The 22,123-nt window shown below is 40.4% G+C and overlaps 1 protein-coding gene across 1 annotated transcript in view; it reads left to right on the top strand.

The window, feature by feature from the left end:
• Positions 1 to 22,123, top strand: part of PDE4D (phosphodiesterase 4D) — a 756,150-nt gene that overhangs the window by 1,001 nt on the left and 733,026 nt on the right. The window contains exon 1 of the mRNA XM_077462687.1: positions 1 to 151. This exon is cut by the window's left edge and continues 1,001 nt beyond it. Coding sequence (XP_077318813.1) covers positions 105 to 151 — 47 coding nt within the window. The 5' untranslated portion in view covers positions 1 to 104. The remainder of the gene's footprint in view (positions 152 to 22,123) is intronic.

Here is a 22,123-nt window from a genome sequence, read left to right on the forward strand (position 1 = left end):
AACCTATGACTCCGGCAGAACGGCTTTTAGATTTTGGATTAAATTTATTGAAATTGTGAAGGAAAAAGAACAGCTGGGAAGTTAATGTAGCAGGCTCGCTGAAAATGATGCACGTCAATAATTTTCCATTTCGCAGACATTCTTGGATATGGTAAGCAGTCGATATAACCTTCAGCTGGTCATGTAAAAAAAAAGAAAAAAAAAAATAGTGCTGAGGCTTTGTAAATAAAATGTCACGTCCAGTATTACTGGTGTGTTTTATCCAATGAGCAGACGCTTTTACCCCTAAACAGGGAGTTGCCACCATTTACCATTACGTTCATTCTGGCTTTACCAAATGCTACTTTAAGATATTATGTTGGAATACCCATGTTGTATATGACTTACTGAACAAGCAATAACGCAAGCAATTAAAATTGGTAGCATTGTTCATCTTTTCAAGCACACTGGATAATGTATGTACAATTTGTATGGTTAAAATTCAAAAAAAGTATAAGGAGGAGAATGGGCAACCTTATCTATTGTTACTACTCATATTTTACGTTGGTTGACAGTAGATCAACCTGTGCGTAGGTGACTTAATGTAAATCAGCCCTGTGTAAAGCAAGATCACAGTAGTTTAGACCAGATTAAAACCCCATAGAAATCCTTAACATTGTACTTTAAACACACTCATAGTGCCATCATAGAATAACTAGCAGTGAAAAACTAGCCAATTTTATATATTATTTAAAGTGGTTATAAAGCCAGAACATTTTTTACCTTATGCATTCTATGAATTAAAGCAGTCTATAGATTACTTCATTTTCCTTCATTACACCATGGGTGAAAGGAAAGAAAATTGTTAAATTCCTGTTAAATTGCCTCCCGCAGCGCTTTAGTGTTCTGCTGGCTGTGGGGAGCACAGAGAGCCTTTCCAGCTGGCAGAAAACGATGATTACTGCTGATAGCAATAGCCACTGGCAGTAATTGCATGTAGATCTATGGGTCGACTTGGGTACAATCAGCCTGCTCGATCCATGTATGGCTGGCTTCAGGTAAAAAAAAAAAAACCCTCTGAGTTCTGCTCACCCCCCAGCCCCCCATCATACTTACTTGAGCCCAATCTCCATCTAGTGCTGTGCACAAGATCAGCATCTCTATATGCTCTCTCTCTCCTCACTGGCTCAGAGGCAGCAGTGGGAACCATTGGCTCTTTCTGCTGTCAGTCACAGCCAGTGAGGAGAGAGCAGAGAGTGGGGCTAAGCTGCACTCTGTGTGTCAATGGACACACGGAGCTGGACTCAGGAGCATGCTTGTATGAGTGCCCCCATAGGGGCAGGAGTCGGGAATGCTTGTGGGGAACCCAAGAAGTAGGGGATTGGGGCTGCTTTGTGCAAAACCATGGCACAGAGCAGGTAAGTATAACATGTGTGTTATTAAAAAAATAAATACAATAAATTGTATGTTTACAATCACTTTAACCACTTTCATAAGGCAGTACTTCATATGACGTCCTGGGCTTTCAGTGGCGATATCTGAATGATGCCTGCAGCTGCAGGCATCATTCAGATTTACATTTTTTCAGCCAGTGATTCTCTGCACAGTAGGAAGAATCATAGTGGCTGTTCAACCGTTTAATCATTTTTACAGGCCGTGGGAGGGTGTCACCCGCCACCCTCCGGTGGTCTTATAGACCCCACATCTGTCCATAAAGAGGGCCTGTCATGCCCTATTCCTATTACAAGGTATGTTTACATTCCTTGCAATAGGAATAAAAGTGATCAGATTTTTATTTTTTTTTAAAGGAAAAAAAATAATAAAAATAAACAATAAAAAAAAAAAAATTAAAACTCCCCCGTCCCTGCGATCTCACACGCAGAAGCAAACGCATACGTAGGTCGTGTCCGTATATGTAAACGACGTTCAAACCACACATGTGAGGTATCACCGCAAATGTTAGAGTTGGAGCAATAATTCTAGCCCAAGACCTCCTTTGTAACTTTACATTTTTTAAAGTTTTTATTGAGTTTGAAAAATTGCTGTGAAAATACCATGTGACATAAAAAGTTGCAATGTCTGCTATTTTAATCCCTAGGGTCTCTGCTATATATATATATATATATATATATATATATATATATATATAATATTTGGGAGTTCTGAGTAATTTCCATGCAAAAAAATTATGATTTTTACATGTAGGAGTGCTGGAATTCGCACAGTACAGAAGTGGTTAAAAATATTAAGTCAGGGGCATACTAGTGCTCTGTGCCTGGATACTGCAGATAATAATTCAAAGTGGCCACAACTACACTGACTTACTGTGCAAAAGTAATCCAAATCTGCAGAAGCGTATCACTTCAAATAATCCAATTGGTAAACTGGTGCATGTCCAAGAACACTTTTCTTTAGCCTACTTTCACACTGGGACGCCTGGCCTTTAGCTCTAAAGTGCTGCTCGTTTTAGTGGCACTTTTGCAGCGCTTTTCAGCCGCTAGCAGGGCGCTTCTCACCAAGAAAAATTGTAAAAAGTCCAGTTTTGCAGCGCTTTCAAGGTGCTTTTCAGGCGATTTATTGCAATGGGCAGGCCTTTTGGGAATGCTAAATACATCGCTCTCAACCCGCCCCAAAGATGCTGCTTGCAGGACTTTTCGTAATGTCCCGCAAGCGCACCGCCCCAGTGTGAAAAGTCACATTGCAATGAATGGGAAGGCACTTTTCAGAGGCTATTTCTAGTGCTAAAATGCCTGAAAACAGCCTCAGTGTGAAAGTAGTCTAATGCCACATACACACAATCGGAATTCTCATTGGAAAAAGCTCTGATGGTTTTCCCGTCGGAATTCCGCTCAAACTTTCTTGCCTACAAACAGTCACACCAAATTCCGACCGCCAAGAATGCGGTGACGTGTACGACGGGACTAAAAAAAAAAAAAGGAAGTTCAATACCTGGTAGCCAATAGCTTCCATCTCGTAGTTGAATCTGAGCATGCGTGAGTTTTTGTTTGTCGGAATTGCATAGACCCGATCGGAATTTCCATCTAAAAAATTGAGAACATGCTATCAAATTGTTGCCGGCGGGAATTCAGCCAGCTAAATTCCAATGGAGCATACACACGGTCGCATTATCAGATGAAAAGCTCTCATCGTTCTTTAGCTGGCCGAAATCATGTGTATGCGGCATTAGAGCTGAATACAGACATGAATGCACCATAAATGGCTCACAGTGTGCAATAGATGCTAACCTGCACAGTATTGTAGGTAAGCAGGAAATGCAATATTGGTTCAAGTCAGTGCCATTGTCTACTTTTTTCTTACTGTGGCATTTAACTCCCTGTGATTGGCTGGCTGTGCATTGTTTACCTCCTTACTTTGATAACTGTTTGCCAAACTTTCCTAGAAATGTTGCATAATTTGCCTAAAAAATGGGTTAAAAACTAAGTGCACGTGGGCACTGGGACCGTATGAAGTAAGTCAGGCGTATTTCCCCACCCACGTTCTACAGCTGCTGCATACAGGTCAATCAGGGCTTGTTAACACCGGAACGCAGTGTGGGAAACTAACATTCCGTGTGCGTTTATATACTTATATACAGTTTATATACAAAATATACTGGGTGTGTGATCTGCTGCGGGTGTCAATATAATCCTAAGGACACCCCAAAAATGAATTGCAAATGGAGTGCATTTGCCTGCACCAGATCGCATGGTACTGTAATACCATGAGACCCTGTGCAGTGCATGTTTGAAAAGTAGCGCCTGCATTACTTTTGGTGTGATCCAATGACATTTCAGCTTATCCAAATGAATGGGCTGAAAATCACATCGCACTGAGTTGCATAGGAATCGCACAGAGCATTGACCACATTCATGTGCGATAGTGAACGGGCTCTTATGGGATGCAGCTGCACACAACCATACACCAGAACTTGCATAAGCATTCATGCGGAGATGGGCATTAGCCCCTGGACATATAGGGGTTGATTTAATAAAACTGGAGATTGCAAAATCTGGTGCAGCTCTGCTTAGAAACCAATCGGCTTCCATTTTTTTTTTTTTTGTCAAAGCTTTATTGATCAAGCTGGATTTAGAAGCCAATTGGCTACCAAGCAAAGCTGCACCAGATTTTGCACTCTCAAGTTTTAGTAAATCAATGCCATACTGTCTGCCACCAGAGGTGAATGTCTGTACACTTGCACTTGTTTACACCAGCACATACCGACGTTCGGCCGTATCCTGTAATTGATTTTTATTGACTGCCATATGCGGCAGCTGTGGATCCCCGGCAGGGAAATACACTCAGATTGTAACCTCAAACAGCCACAGGTGCTCATGTGCAGATTTCATGTGATTTCCGCCAGTGAGAGAATGTTGTGATCAGTTTTGTAATAGTATTTGCTTACAGTGATCTGATAATTCAGGTCAGCCACCAGCAAGTCATGTGTCATGCAAGGGTAATATCATTATCTTTGATTATCACCCTTTACTTACCGGCCTTAAAGAGTAACTCCACTTACATGGGAAAAATATAGCGTATACAGTTGCGACACAAGTCATATTGTAATTGTTATGTTATTAACTATGACCTCTCCTTTCCAATCTGCAGCTCTGTATTTCTCTGTAAAGTGCAATGCAATGTGGTTACCTGGAGGTTTTCTGTAGACAGAATGTGTGCAGAACGCCCCCTACAAACATAATTTCCTACTAAAGTGATTGGCTCACTGATTTTCCCAGAAGTCTACACTAAGATACAAGTCAGATTTCAGGCATCCTCTGCAACAAAAAAAAACATTTTTGGTGAGATACTCCCAATAGGAAATCACGGCTAAAGGGATGCAGACCCTGAATTGTTCCTCATTAGAGCCCTGCAGGTGCAGCAGATGGCTGATAATTATGTAGCCACTCCCTTTAGACTCACTGAAAACAGGGGCACAGAGGAACAAACAGGGATGTCTTCAGAATAACAAAAGGTATCTGCAACAAAGTTTAAGGATTTCTCCCTTCCTGACCAGAGCAATTTTTGCGATTTGGCACTGCGTCACTTTAACTGACAATTGTGCGGGGCCTGCGATGTTGTACCCAAACAAAATTGATGTCCTTTTTTTTTCCACAGATACAGCTTTCTTTTGGTGGTATTTGATCACCTCTGCTGTTTTTAATTTTTGTACTATAAACAAAAAAAGAGCGACAATTTTGAAAAAAAATCATTATTTTTTACTTGTTGCTATAATAAATATCCCCCAAAAATATATAAAAAACGTTTTTTTCCCTCAGTTTAGGCCAATACGTATTCTTCGACATTTTTGGTATAAAAAAAAATCACAATAAGCGTTTATTGATGGGTTTGCCCAAAAGTTATAGCATCTACAAAATTGGGGATAGATTTATGGCATTTTTATTAATTTTTTTTTTTTTTTACTAGTAATGGCATTTTTATTAATATTTTTATTTTTTTACTAGTAATGGTGGTGATCAGTGATTTTTATCATGACTGTGACATAATGGCGGACACATCGGACAATTTTGACACATTTTTGGGATCATTGGCATTAATACAGCGGTCAATGCTATAAAATTGCATTGATTACTGTAAAAATGTCACTGGCAGTGAAGGGGTTAACCACTAGGGGTCAGGGAGAGGTTAAGTGTGTCCTGGGGCATGTTTCTAACTTCCTGGGGGATGGGCTAGCAGTGGCATGACACTGATCGCTGCTCCCGATAACAGGAAGCAGACGATCAGTGTCCTGTCACTAGGCAGAACGAGGAGATGCTGTGTTTACATGGTTCCTCCTCGTTCTTCAGCTCCGTGACATGATCGCGGGTATCCTCATGGACATCGGGTGGTGATGATGCTCGCGGCAGGCGGGCGCACGGCTGGAAATTCAGAGTAACGTAAGGGTATGTTACTTTGCCCAGCCATGCCATTCTGCCAACGTATATATACAGGCAGCGGTCGGCAAACGGTTAAGGTCCCTGTAATGTACAGATACACCCAGAGGAGAATGTTTTATTCTCAACAAAAGTGGAGTTGCACTTTAAATTACACTTGTACAGGTAATTGCAATCGGTGATTTTGTTATGGTTTTGTGTGTTCTACAATAGAGTAGGTGCGAGGCCTTTTATTTGGAGGTGTCAAAAGTGCTTGGGGCAGATCTGTCCTGTGCAGAGAATTCTTGAGGTCCACTTGAGTTGGCTACAGTATTCACTTAAAGTGACACTATATTTTGACACAAACATAATCTATATATTCTATTAAAGTGTTTATTCTTAAATCAAATAAGTTCCTTCTATTGCTCTCAGCCTTCTCCAAATCTCCATATTTGTTTTTTTAGCTGCTGTGATCTGACTTCATTTTAGAGGGTGGCTACTTTTGTTCTCTAAGGTCCCACTGTATGTAAGAATATAGACTAGGGACTATGGGATGTGTAGTGTGCATAATGTAATGACTGTAACGAAGTTGCACTGCACATTTCAGATTACAGGGCTGTTATAGTAGATAGCCCTTTCTTTTTTTTTTTTAATCCCATTAGGAAGATTTCCCTTCACTTCCTGGCGCATAGCCAAAAAAGGAAGTGAAATGAAATCCATCCAAGGTAATGGAGTCCCTGGTTGTCATCAGGTTCACCATAACTGGTTTCCCAAATTAAGTATTTCCCTTTTATTCCTGTTCTGGTGACAACCTTTAGACTCGGCTCACACTGCTGCAACATAAAAGGGGCCAGGGACACTCCACTTCATTCCAGGGACACACCACTTCAGGTGTGAATGGGCGGGTCATGCTAAAATGTGCTTTTTGACATGTATTTCATGCGGCAAACGTGCCCAAAAGAAATGAGGGTATCGGGGGAGCAGTGACAGCCCAGACTGGAGGCTCCGTCTGCAGGTAAGGATCTGGAGAGGTTTGTTTGCACCCCCCCCCCCCCCAAAAAAATTTTTATCACCAGCCGCCACGGGCACTGCCGGGAAGGAAGGAGGGGGTGAGGGGGGAGAGAAGAGGGGACAGCAGCCCATCACTGAGGGACACACTTTGACCACAGGGATCAGGGCAAAGCTGCCCTGGTCATCGTGGTCTGTTTAGAGAGGGCATACAGGAATTGGTAGGTTTAGGGGCAGTGTTGGTCATCTTACTCTAAAAAAGTAATTAGTTACTACATTGGAAAAGTATTTAGTTACTCAGCAAAGTAACTGTGACAGGGGTGGCAGCGGTGGTACTTGAAGGGTGGCAGCGGTTGTACTTGGGGGGTGGCAGTGGTGGGGGTGTACTTGGGGGGATTGCAATGGTGGTGGTGTACAGTACTTGAGGGGGTGGCAGCGATGGTACTTGGGGGGTGGCAGTGGTGGCTGTGCCACCCTCTCCCACCACCACCTCTGCCTCTTACTGATCCCACTCCCCACCACCACTGATCTCATCCCTACCGTATCCCCCCATCACCTCTGTTGTAGAAGTGATGGTGGGTGGGTAGGGATGGGGTCAGTAAGAAGCAGAGGTGGTGGAGGACTTGGGATGGATCGATTGCATTGCAATTTGAATCATCAGACAGTCACTTGAATGCCTCCAGGGATTCTTTCCTCATGGGGAGAGAGAGAGACCCTCCCCTTCACTCGATTGGTGTCAGCTGACTTCATTTTTCAGTGTCCGCCCCGCCTCCCTACATTCTCTCTCTCTGGATAGGTCGGGGCAGGATGGGGCGGTCCAGACAGTCTCTCTGAGTCTCAGGCTCTTCTCAGCTCAGCGGGCGAAAGCCCCCCTCCCCGCAGCGGAACGAACGGCCAGGCAGCGCGGCCACGGCGGGCCTCCCAGGCGGTAGATGTAATTGCAGTAACACCGCCCAAGTAATGAGAACTGAGTTACCATGAGGGGAAGAGTAATCCATTCGATTACTCGTTACCCTCTAAAGTAACTTCATTTATTTGGAGTTACTTACATCACTGTTTAGGGGTTTATTTTTACAGTTTAGATGGGGGCAGATTACATGGCATAAGTGCTGTTCTATGTAATCTGCTTTAAGGGACCATAAGCAGCAGTGTGAACCGAGCCAAAGTGAGGGATTTTCCTTTACTGTCGCTCTCGGCGACAACAGCAAATATGAGAAATCTAGAGGATCTCCCTAAAAGGGGCAGAGACAACAATAAAACCTTGCAAGGATTCTAATAGCTACTCTATCCAAAACTAAAGAAAAAATGGATTTGCCTTTATTTTTTATTTAAGTAGTGGGTGCATATATATTATTTTTGCAGAATTAGGATATTGTTCCGTGTCATTTTAACCACTTGACCTCCGGAAGATTTTACCCCCTTCATGACCAGGGCAATGTTTGCTATTTAGCATTACAATACTTTAACTGGTAATTGCTTAGTCATGCAACACTGTACTATATCATTTTTTTTAAAATCAGATAGAGCTTTCTTTTGGTGGTATTTGATCATCACTGGGTCTTTTATTTTTTGCAAATTGAAAAAAAAAAATTTTTTTTTTACTTTCTACTACCAAACATATACAATAAAAAAATTGAAAACCTCAAATTTCTTCATACATTTTGGCCAAAATGTATTCTGCTACATGTCTTTGATCCCAATAATTTAGTGTATATTGGTTGGTTTGTGTGAAAGTTGTATCGCCTACAAACTACCGGTATGGTGTGTTTATATGTACTGGAATATATATTTTTTTTATACTAGTAATAGCGGTGATCAGCAACTTATAATGGGACTGTAGTGCGGCGGGCATTCTTACACTAACTGACACTGGGGGAGGAACTGACTAACTGCCACTGACATCACCTGTGACAGTAATACAGTGATAATATTATACACTGTCACTGTACTAATGACGCTGGCTGGGAAGGGGGTAACATTTAGGACGATCTAGGATTACGTGTGCTTAACTATGTGTAAGGTGTTTAAAATGGAAGTAAACCCTTCCAAACAACTTTGACCTACAGGTAAGCCTAGATTAAGGCTTACCTGTAGGTCCAAGTAATATCTCCTAAACCTATATGGTTTAGGAGATATTTGCCCGAAAATGGGCACCGCTGTCTACGGCGCATGCGCCGTAGACAGCGGCGCGCAGGCGCACTAAATGCGGCAAGTCCAAGAATGGATTTGCCAAATTTGTCTACTCCCGTGCGCATGCGCGGGAGTGACGTCATCGCGGCTCCGGCAAATGGCAGCGTCGGAGCTCAGAGACGCGACTCCCGTGCGCATGCGCGGGAGTGACGTCATCGCGGCTTCTCCGCTGTCATTCGTCGGAGCTGCGAGAGACGCCACAACCAAGATGGATGCGGCGGACTACAGGTAACAGCGGCGACTTCGCTGGCTCCTGTGTCAGGTAAGTGACACATAATGAGCTACTATGCGATGCATAGTAGTCCATTATGCTTTACCTTTGCAGGGAAAAAAAGAGGAAGTAAACCCATCAGGGTTTACTTCCTCTTTAAAGTGAGCGGCTTTTACTAATAGATCTCTAAGTTTTTATAATAGATCTCTACGTTTTACATCCCTGTTTTGCAGGGATGGTAAATGGAGAGATCGTTCTTTCTGTACAGAGCTCTGTGTTAATTGTCAACACAGAGCTCTGGGCTGTGATCGCACACACAGCCGATCAGCAGGTCCCAGCAGTTAATCAATATCCAGGACGTGCTAACAGGCTCCTGCTGTGTACAATGGCAGCTGGGGGTGTGGGGTGCATGTGTGTGCCCTAAAACCGGAAGCAGACGCTTTGCCTGTGCAGGCCGCTCATCTGCACTACATTGTGAGCAGGCGGTCTGTAAATGGTTAAGCAAACATATTTTTGTTAAACTTGCATAGATTCTTACCTGTAAATCCTGCCAGCAACAGCACTTCCTGTTACAGGCTGACAATTCTAAGGCACTGCCTTGCACTCCGCATGGGCACTGGACTGTCTATAAGGTTAAGCAGCCCACTGCCCACTGTTGCACAGCAGGCTGACAACATTGCAACAATTGTGAGTGAGTAGCTTAGAGTTGTCAATCTGCAATAGTAAGTGCTGTTACTGGTAGGGCCTCCAGGTAAGAAACTCTGCAACAGTTTTCCAAAGAAAATATTTGCTTAACCACTTTCAGACCGGACCAATTTGCTGGTCAAAGACCAGACCACTTTTTGCGATTCGGCACTGCGTCGCTTTAACTGACAATTGCGCGGTCGTGCGACGTGGCTCCCAAACAAAATTGACGTCCTTTTTTTCCCACAAATAGAGCTTTCTTTTGGTGGTATTTGATCACCTCTGCGGTTTTTATTTTTTGCGCTATAAACAAAAATAGAGCGACAATTTTGAAAAAAACGCATTATTTTTTACTTTTTGTTATTTTTGTTATAATAAATATCCCCCAAAAATATATAAAAGATGGCAGGACGGCATCGAATATTATACGTACCTGTACGCCAATATGCCTGCCCGTGCCATTCTGTCGACGTACATAGTCGTGCGCTGGTCGGGAAGTGGTTAAAGCTGAACTCCAGGTACAAATTATTGCAGCTCTGTATTTATTAATACATCATAAAAAGAAAAAAAAAAAAATATATATATATATATATCACACAAAGTAGTGTTAGAAGACGTCATCTGATGACAAAACAAATCGGGCGGAGCCTTGTGCCCATATCACTGCGTACCCGGAAACAGAGAACCTTTTCTGGCTTGGAGTTTTGAATTTACATGCACATGTTCTTTTTATTCATTGTAACTGTAGTTTAATAAATATTTTAATAGTTTTTTACTGCACTATGGAGAGGCGCATCTCTTCTTTTTTTTTTTTTTTTGCATAAATATTCCTGTGCGGAGCTTTGGTTGATCTGTTCAGAGGGTCATGGAGATCTGGTAAGCAGGTACTGTTTTACAGTTTGGGTGACGGTGGCTGCTGGTGACACGTTTTTGGTGTTGAATTCAGTTAAGGAGCACTGTATCACAAATATATTTGATTTGATTATTGGGGCTTTTTTTATAGACTTTACATTTTCACACCTAATTTTTATTTGAACAGTGCTTTGTGAGATGTTCAAGGCTTGGGATATTTTTTATAACCTAACCCTGCTTTAAACATATCCACAACTTTATCCCTGACCTGTCTGGTGTGTTCCTTGGCCTTCATAATGCTGTTTGTTCACTAAGGTTCTCTAACAGACCTCCGAGGGCTTCACAGAACAGCTGTATTTATGCTGTGATTAAATTAGACAAAGGTGGACTATATTTACTAATTAGTCAACTTCTGAAGGCAATTGGTTCTACTAGATTTTAGTTAGGGGTAATAGAGTAAAGGCGGCTGAATACAAATGCACACCACACTTTTCAGATATTTATTTGTAAAAAACATTGACAACCATTTATCATTTTCCTTCCACTTCACAGTTGTGTGCCACTTAAAATCCCAATAAAATACATTTATTTTTTTGGTTGTAACAGGACAAAATGTGGAAAATGGCAAGGGGTATGAATACTTTTTCAAGGCACTGTACTTGTTTCGTGGGAGGGATACTTTCTCTTATGTGTTTGCAGCTTTAAAATTTATTATGATGTTTGTTGCACAAGTGTGCTGTTATTTTTTTTATTTTTTGCACTTTTTTTTATTTTCGCTGCTCAGTCACAGGCAGAGGGTGGGAAGGGGACCTGGTAGTGAAACAGCAGAGAAAGATCAGGAACCCTCCCTTTCTAGACTTGACTATGCTGTGGGGAAGAGCTGTGTAAATCCGTGTACTGGATGGACAGAAATACACATTTTGATGTATGCCTAATTTATGAAACCATGCTTAGGAAAATAGACTGAAACAATTGGTCTTGTGTCCTACCCAGCTAATACTTTCCCCCCCAGGGACTTTTATTAGTAGACACAATTGTATGTCGTCTTCATTTGTGACACTGATGGACTCCACTCAGAGCAGCTTTGAGCGAATGTTCATATAGCAGCCTGTACTTGGGATAGATTTTACTACAAAATAAAAGAGAATATTTGCATTTTGGGTTTATAGTTTATGCAAAACAGAAATCATAAATGTAAATACATGCAAATGTGTGTCTTATTTATGCTAATGTCATTGAGAAATCCCAAATTGATTGCTATTCCTGTGTTTTTCTGCTTTATTTTCTCAGACCAAAGCGTATTTAACCTAGATACTGCTGCTGAGGTTTTCTAATATGATTGTTTCACTACAAAATATACCAATCAGTCATTACAATATTACCACTGACAGATAAAATGAAGAACATTGACTAATGGTTATCTCCAGTGAACATGTTGCCTCTGAAGTTGATGCGTGGAAAGCAGAAAATAATGGGAATAAAGATTTGAGCAACTTTGACAAGGGCCACATTGTAATGGCTGGACAGCTGGGTCTGGGCTGCAGTCCTTGTGGGCTGGTCCTGTTCTGCAGTTGGGACCTACCAAAAGTGGTCCAAGGAAGGGCAACCAGCGACAGGGTCATGGGAGGCCAATGTTCATTGATGCACCTGGGGAGTGAAGTCCGGTCAGATAGAAGAGCTACTGTAGGTCAGATTGCTGTAAAAGGTATTGGTGGTTTTGATAGAAAGGTATCAGTACACACAGTGCATCTCAGTTTTCTACATATGGGGCTGAGTATCTGCAGACCAGTTCGAGTGCCCTTGCTGACCCGTGTCCACAGCCAAAAAATGCCTACAATGGGCATGTGAGATTCAGAACTGGACCCCAGAGCAAAGGAAAATAGTGCCTTTGAGGTGCCTCCAAATTTTCCAGATCTCTGTTCAATTGAGCATCTGTGGGATATACTGGAAAAATAAGTCCGATCAATGGAGGCTAGACCCCACAACTTACTGGACCTAAAGTAACAGCTGCTGAGCTCCACTAGACCTTCAGAGGTCTAGTAGAGTCCATACCTTGATGGGTCAGAGCTGTTTTGGTGGCAAAAGGAGGACCTTCTCATGTTATGGCTGATAGAAGCATACATTAGATTCTTCATGCCAATGGTGAAATTGCATCTCCAAATGTATTACGATAAAAGAACATTTAAAGCCGAAATCCAAGAATTATATATTTTGCCACCTTGGGGCAATGTAAGTATGGTAACAGTGGCAGCTGGTGTTTTTTTCTTTGGGGGGGCGGCAAGCAAACAATATTCATTTGCTATTCTAACACACCAGGGTGGGCTTCGAGCAAAATGCTCTGTGTCCAGAGCCCACCCTATTTTGAAGCTTATTAAATCCTCTGGTTCTAATAAGGTGCTTCAAAAAATAACCCAGCCACTGTAATGTGCCCGGCGTACTGAAAGAGGTCAGACACATGAATAGAGGGAGGCGGTAGCTTGCATGGGGGAGGCAGCGCCCATGCGCCCTTAATGGACGGGCCACCCCTGTATGGTAATGTGATACCTGGTCAACCTCTGCAGAAGCTGTAAGTCACTGTAGTAGCCTGCGCTATTACAGTGATGGTGGTGGCCTTCCAGGTGCTGTGCTGAGCAGCTGCAACAGCAAGTAGCTTCTATATTGTGATATATATATATATATATATATATATATATATATATATGTGTATATATATATATATATATATGTATGTATGCATATGTATATATATAAATGCATTATGCCTATCTATACCAGTAGGTGGCACTGCAGTATTATAGTGTGTATTCTCTGTGGTAATGTAATCACAGGATGTACCTTCTGTATCAAAGCATGTACTTGTATTGTCCTGTTTCCTGTAAGATATGGTAAAGACATCCTCCATGTGTATCCAAGTAAAGCTATCCTCTGCATACAACAAGCTTCCAAACACATGATTTCAATAACCTGCTAACACAAAATATTGACAATTTGGGCCCAATTTAGATATTTTCACTTTTGTTGCCAGCGGTTTAGACATTAATGGCTGTGTGTTGAGTTATTTTGAGGGGACAGCAAATTTACACTGTTATACAAGCTGTACACTCACTAATCTACATTGTAGCAAAGTTAATTTCTTCAGTGTTATCACATGAAAACATACAATAAAATATTTTTCAAAAATGTGAAGGGTGAGATACTGTGTGTGTGTGTGTGTGTATATATATATATATATATATATATATATATATATATATATATATATATATATATATATATATTATTATTATTATATACTGTATTTATCAGGGACGTGTGTTGAGGTCAGTGGCTAGTGAGGCACTGGCTAGTATCAGAGCCAGATACACACAGGTTACATACGTCATGATCGTTAGAGCGAGAACAATAATTCTAGCACGAGACCTCCTCTGTAACTCTAAACATGTAACCTGTAAACATTTTGAAAGCGTCACCTATGGAGATTTTTAAGTACTGAAGTTTGATGCCATTCCACAAGTGTGCGCAATTTTAAATCATGACATGTTGGGTATCTATTTAGTCGGCATAAGATCGTCTTCCACATTATACAAAAAAATCATGCTAACTTCAGTGTTTTTTTTTATTTATTCATGAAATGTTTTTAGCCAAAAAAAAAAAGTGTTTGAAAAATTGCTGCGCAAATACTGTGTGACATAAAAAGTTGAAACGACCACAATCTTATTCCCTAGGGTGTTTGCTAAAACAATATATATCATTTTTGGGGGTTCTGAGTAATTTAATAGGAAAAAAATGATGATTTTTACATCTAGGAAAGAAGTGTCAGAATTGGCACAGGTGGCAAGGGGTAATTACCATAAGTAATAGACAAATAATTATCATTTATATATTTTTTAAGGTATTTTACTATATTTTCAAAAACTTTACTCAAGCAGGTGGCTTAACAGACAATTTACCGGATCTTGAAGTTATAACTTCAAACCATTAATTTCCCAGTAAATAGATAAATAATAAATATTATGTTATAACATAAAGGATAATAATATATGATTTAGCTTAAATCATTTTAGATTAAAACAGTACCCTTTCAACAGCAGCAGATTCTTATTCTCCCTCTTAACTGTGTGAGAAAGACATGGGATTGAGGGTAAATCTTATACCCATAAACCCATGTTATGTCCTGGTGGTTAAGAGGGGTGGGCTGGAAGGGAGTATGTGCCATTTAGACACATGCCCCTTTTATGACACTGCAGTGAGAGGCAGGCCTCCACCGCAGCATTTTTATTGTATATCGGGCCAATGGTACTTTACGATTGGTCCAAGACTCCAAGCTGTCCATTGAGCTCAGTGCCTCTGACAAGAAGTGAGAGGCACTGTGAGCTCATCTTCTCAGTCTGCTGCTAAAAAATGTGTGCCAGCTTTGTTTAAACTGGGCGCTCTGTATGTAGCTTCTGACAGGCTACACAAGGAGCCCCCGCTATCTCTGGAATGGAGATACCTATGAGTCACTCCTGCAACTCATAGGTCGCAGGAGCCCAAAATTTTGACCAGTGGTGGGGTAGGACTTCAGCTACCTACCACCCCAGGGAACCTACAACCCTTGAAGCTCGATAGTTTTATTTTTGTATTTTTTTTTTTTATGTTCATGGCTCTGCCTCACCTGCCTCGACTGACTGCACGTCCCTGGTATTTAGGCATTGTCGCCTGTAACATAGCAAATTTTAGGTTAACAGAGACTAAAAAACTAACACAAATATTTAGATATAATACATATCATACATGATAATAAAAAATCTTTAGATTACCTTATTCTGTGGTTTTGCAAACTTTGAAGAAAAACAAAAAGCTATGCGGGTAATCCCCCTACCTCTGAGCATGCAAGTTCTTTTGAAATTTGGAACAGTTTTTCGTGGGTTAGAACACAGTCATGATGAATGGAGAATTAGTCTCGTGTTTCACATAGCAGAATTAAAAAAAAAAAAAAGATTTCTTGAATGAACCATAAAAGCTGGCTTTGTACTTTTAAATCCGCTTTCATTCTTGGCAGCATTTGAATACAAAATGAGATAAAGAAAATATGGCAAACCACACCAAGCAACATCACATGATCAATTGAATAAATCATCATATTGCTCAAGTATAAAGCCTCCACCCCATATCAGAATATTCAGGAGTCTAATTTAAAATGACTTTATCTCTAGAATAATGTCAGCTAAAAATATGAAGGATTGTGAATTCCTAGAAACCTCTCTGCAAAATCAGGTGCAGTCTCATGCAGTAAAAATACAAAAAGCACATGTAAACTGAAACATTTGTTACTGCAAAGGAAACACAATTTACAATTCCTGTAGAAAAATAAAAAAACCATAGTTAATTATTATTTCATATAAATGCAATTTGCAAAGAAATATATTAACATATAAAGAACTTATTATGATATCAAGCAACATTTTTAGTATGCTAGCAGCATATTTCAATACAAGTCTGTACATCCAGCATGAAAGAGAGGACAGTTATATGGGGTCATATTAAGCCCTGCCACATCTAGAGATGGAAGTTTTGTAATAATGCTTGAATTCTATCTATGCCTTCAAGCCATCGATACCTTATGGGTTTAGCTGTGTTCTATCTCAGGCTTATTCCACTGCACTATGAAGGAGTAAAAATTAATGTACAAAGAAATTCATCTTCTACCCTTCCTTAAAGTGGACCCCAGAGTGGAACCCAAAAGCTGAAGACTTGCTATGTTATAGGGAACACCTAATCTAATGTTAATCATGTCTAAGGGCTACATGTACCCTTTGTCTTGAATTCCTTCTGAAAAATAGCAGAGCACTTGCTGTGCCTTGAGCCCCATTGCTGTATATCTACAGTGTGGGATCATCTAAGGCAGGTATATGGAGCACATTTTTTTTTTCTGCAACCATGGGTTGCAGGAAAAATTTAGCTTGATTCCCCCATCAACACAGACAGTGTTGACAGGAGAATCCCTAATGTCGATCCATTGTATTCTCCTAATGTGATTATTACTAGTGGCTATACCAGCCACTAGCGATAATCATATGTAAAATTAAGCGATCAATCAACTTGGATACATTTAGCCTGCCCATACATGGTTAGAATCTCAGGCAGTTCCTGCTGAACAAGCCGAGATAAACCATTTATGGCCAGCTTAAGGGTATTGTGCCTCTGACTACTAGTATTACAAGAGTTGGATTGATATTTGCTGATGTTACTTTTGTGTTGCTCCCTATTCCCCTTGTTGGAGAAGAAATTGTACCAAATCATCTCCCTGCTTCTACTTCCTGTTTGGATACGTTCTTTCTAAACCTTTCTTGCTACTCCTTGAATGTTTGGTTATCAGACCATCGGTCACCCAGGGGCAGCTCTATCGTGAGGAAGCAAAACCCTGATTCTATCAAAATGGTCTCCTCCATACAGAGACACAACGTAGCCATTCCCAACTAGGGTTCCTTCGGAGGTTGCTTAGGGAAGGTTGCTACAAGTTACTTGATCAGTGTCTTTTTGACCTGTGCTTGTATATTTCCAGGGCTGTGGCCACTTGGCAAAACCAGCAGTATGATGCCAGTGATCTTTGCGGTTGTTTGTAAGGGTGGCATTCTCACCACCATGGTAGGGTTGTATTCTTCCTACAGACAGGGGGCATTTTCCCATTTGAAACTCAGTTAATTGGTTTTAGTAAGGGTTTCTTAGACCTGAACATTATTTTAGGGATTCCTCTGGGGTAAAAAGTTGAGAAACGTTGGTGAAGAAGGCATGGTAAATCAATTATGGAAATATGATCAGGTGCAAGGAGACTGCAAGTAATACTAGTCCTTTGTCTTCTGCTTGCCTTTTTTGAACACAGCTTCCATCATTTTGGTCCTTTTTAACTATCCACAAAGCTGTGTGACAAAGGAGTCCGTAAATATCTCTCACTGACGGTGAGATTAGGCTGGGATTTCACTGCTGCTCATGCGCAGTGTAGAGATTGTTATTCAGAGCAGCATGAGATAGGAACATAAAACCTGGGTCAGGAAATTGTCCTTGTTTGGTCGAAAGAGGCTCTGGTGGAAGGAGCCAGGGACCAGACCCATTGGACATTGTGGTGCAAAGGGCAGATAATGATGGAGGTCAACAACTGTGAGGAGGTTGGTCCTTGTGGTTTATCAGATCTGTGATGAGTAAAGACTCATGTGTTCCCCTTTTCCACAGGTGTATGGGCAGAAATGTTACTATTATGGTGGTGGTGTGAGATATGATAACGAAAGTATAACTAAAAGCAAAACTTTTTTTTTCATTTTGGACAGGGCGGAGAGGGATTAGAACACCCATCACATTTTTTTGCTATCTGTGCTCCTTTTAGGGAAATTTGCCCTTTCTATTTGTCTTTTTTATAAATATCACCAAGAGTAAAAGTAATGCAAAATACCATGTTTTGAGTTGTCACCAAAACAGTAATAGAGGGGAAATCTTCCAGTGGGGATTCCCTCACTTTTTTGGGATTTCCTCTGTTTGCGACAATGGGACAGAAAGTGAAAGGGAATCTCCACAATGTGACACCGATGGGAGGAAAAAAACAGACAATGGTTACAGCCCTTGATTACTTTATCTAAAATAAAATAAAATAAAAATAAGTTTTGCCTTTAGCTCTACTTGAAGTGTGATGGGGGCAGAGCCTTTGCAGTACCACTACCCCTTCAGGGGGGCACTATTAAACAGAAAAGATAGTTGTCACAGATGCTTCTACATATGGAAACATCTCTGTGTATAGATTCTGTTTTTGAAGTTAAGAACTGGCTAGCCTGCAAATTACTTGTTTGGTAAACCAGCTGCCTAGAGTAAGGAGAACAGCTCATTAATCAATTCACATCTGCGCAAGAAACCACTAATAATGAAAGTTTGATTAATGGTAGCATAATGAAGAAACAAGCACTGAAAGAGTGGCCATTGTTTTAATGTAGGTATCGTCTACTGAAAAGCTTATGCAAGAACCTAAAAATTCCAGTTTTCAATTATTATAGCTATGCAGTCTTACATATGGAAAATATATATTTGCCTCTTCTATAGTTCACTATATATACTGTAGTTCAGCTTCTGTCAGGGGATCATAGGTCACCTGTAGTCTGTGGCTAGGTCATATGCCACCTGTAGACTGTTTCAGCATATGGGCTAGTGTACACTGTGTGCTGGCAGGCAAGAATTAGTGGCGGTGTCTTGTTTTTTTTACAACGCAGGGCACTTTTTACTGTTTTTTTTTTTTTTTCATTTTAATGAAAAGTCAAATTAACATTTTATTCCCACCTGTTTTGTCTATCGGTGACCAGCAGCAATATCAGGTGAGCCTTGGTGCATTGCAGAAAAATGAAGCATGTCTGTATTTTTTATATTTTTTTTCACAATGCACAAAAAAAGAGGCATTTTATTGAAAATGGGACCAAAGAAGGAAAAAATGCTTTAAATTGCTGACCGCAGCAATCAGATGTTGCATTAGACAAAAATACAGACAAAGTGAGAAACACTTTGCCTCAGTTTTTATGGATCAGTTTATGTACAACCCTTGTAGTAAATTCTATGTATTTTTTTTTTTTTTAGCAGACCAAACATAATATATTTAATATTAAACCCAGGTACGAAAACCTCATTTAATTTCTAACATGTTAATATAATTTAAAATTAAATGAATAAAAATGAAATTAAATTAAATTAATAAAATGTATTTAATAGTTTTTAATCTTTTTAAATCTACAGCTTTCATTAAATTAATGCTAGGTAAATCTGCCATGAAGCATTGAGGTAACATTGCTATGTCCCTGTCTGCCAGCTGTTCTGCATTGTCATGCTTCTGGTGGAGCTCATGCATGTAGACAGAAAGGGGATGCAAGGAGGCTAGAGACTATTTTCAGAAGCCAAAAGAATGAAAAAATGGTAAAAACAATATTTTCTAAAATAAAAGACACAACAGTTGTTTATAACAAACCATATTTTAGCAAACTAAATGTTGCCCAGTTAGGGCTTAGAGCTCCGGTATTTTTTTTTCTTGTTCAATTTATTTTTTAGCTTTTTTTTCAGTTTGGTACCAATATTCAAAAAGGGCAGAGACCTATTTCTGGAAACTACAGGCCAGTCAGCCTAACATCAATAATGGGTAAATTATTGGAGGGGATGATAAGGGATTATATCCAATAATTTACTGAGGAAAACCGTATCAATAGTAATCAGCATGGGTCATTCTTGCCAGACCAATCTGTTAACATTCTACGAGGAAGTGAGCTGCCATCTAGATAGGGGGAGGCCTGTGGATGTGGTGTATCTGGATTTTGTAAAAGCATTCGATACAATTCCCTATAAATGCTTACTCTACAAGCTGAGGTCTGCAGGCATGAACCATATGATTTGTTCTTGGATAGAAAACTGGTTACTGGGGCGCGTCCAAAGGGTAGTGATAAATAACGTATACTCAGGCTGGTCTGGAGTGGTAAGTGGGGAACCCAAAGGCTCCGTCTTGGGGCCAATTTTGTGTAATTTATTCATAAATGATATAGAGGACAGGATACATAGCTCAATCTCAATAAGCAGGGCGATAACTTCACATCAGGATATAGAAGCTTTACAGAAGGACCTGAACAAAATAATGGAGTTGGCAACTACATGGCAAATGAGGTTTAATATGGAGAAATGTAAAGTAATGCACTTGGGGGCTAAAAACATAAACGCAAACTACCCACTAGGGGAACAACCTCCAGATCCCAGTGGAAGACAAACTGAGCAATAGCATGCAATGTTAGGCTGCAGCTACCAAAGCCAGCATTGGCTTGTATAAAAAAGGTGATATACTCCAGAGATAAAGCTATAATCCTGCCACTTTCTAAAACTCTTGTCCGTCCACATCTGGAGTATTCCGTCCAGTTCTGGTCACCAGTCCTCAGAAGGGATGAGCTGGAGAGTCCAAAGAAGGGCGACAAAATTAATAAGGGGATTGGAGGAACTCAATTATGAGGAGCAACTACAATCGCTAAATGTATTCTCACTGGAGAAGAGATGCTTGAGAGGGGACATGATAGCGATTTACAAATACCTCAGTGGTGATCCCAGCATAAGAATAAAGCTATTCAGTCTCAGGAAGTGTAAAGCCATGTAGTGCAAGGGCCTGACTGATTGCATACAAATTGAAACTCCTAAGGTTTGACCTCATATTATATGGTTTTGGTAAATCTGAAGGAAAAACACAGCATAAAAACTGATATTATGTATGGGGCTTCAGAGGACACAGGGCCACACAATGAGATTTGGGGGGGGGGGTTCACTGTCAGGGTGGTAAGGATGTAAAACTCTCTTCCGCAATTGGTGGTGTCAGCGGAAAGTATTGATATTTTTTTTTTAAAACTTTTGTATGTGCATTTTAAAGAACACAAAATACATGGATATGAGAAATAATTATCGACACTGACACACAACACCTACACAGGTTAAACTGGATAGACTATTGTCTTTATTAAATCTTGCCTACTATGTAACTTTATCTTCAGGTATACAGAGCTAATCCAACAATACAAAAAGGCTTCTGCAAAAATTGTAACATGTATAACTGTAAAATTGTAAAAGAGGCTCTTCAGCTTTGCAAACAAAATACGCAATTAAAGGGTTTCAACAGATGCTAGAATGGTAACTGCCATTAATGACATTAGTAACACATGGCCCAAGATATACGGGCATGGCGCATGTATGGGGAAGAAATAGGCTATCTTAAGGCAATATAGAGACCTAAGAGGAGTACAGAAAGATAAAATAATGGGGGGAGAAGGGTTGGGAAGGTGGCTCCAAGATAGTCTAGGGTCTTCATCTAGGTCGGACCAATGAATCAAAGTTCAAAGAGACAACACTTAAAAATTCTACAGTTTTTCTTTTTCATTCCTGAACAAGTTTTATTTTTTTTCTGGCTGCTGTTGCTTCTCTGTTTCTTTTCCTACATCCTCAGCAATATCCTCAAGACAATACAATAGAAGTACAAAGAGGACAAGTGTCAACCTAGCAGTCTATCTATGACCAGGTCTACTGGGGCCAAGCCTCGAATATCCAAATCCACACACCTTGCTGAATATGGACAAACAAGCCCTGTGCTGGTAAATGACATGCTCATATCTAAGGGTGATGCCCATATGATCAATCCATTACTAAAGTGAAGAAGAAGAAGTACTCCAATTTTCTGTTTCTGTTAAATATTGTGCTGTCACCAGAAGTTTGTTTCTGTAGTGAATTATTGGGCCATTATAGACCAGTAACTCCACCCAAGTCCCCACCTAGAACTTGTACCAGTCCACCACTAGGTATCAGCCAA

The sequence above is a fragment of the Lithobates pipiens genome, unplaced genomic scaffold (assembly GCF_037356315.1).
Source record: "Lithobates pipiens isolate NorthernLeopardFrog02 unplaced genomic scaffold, aLitPip1_a1.2 Scaffold_3, whole genome shotgun sequence".
Lineage (NCBI taxonomy): Eukaryota > Metazoa > Chordata > Amphibia > Anura > Ranidae > Lithobates > Lithobates pipiens.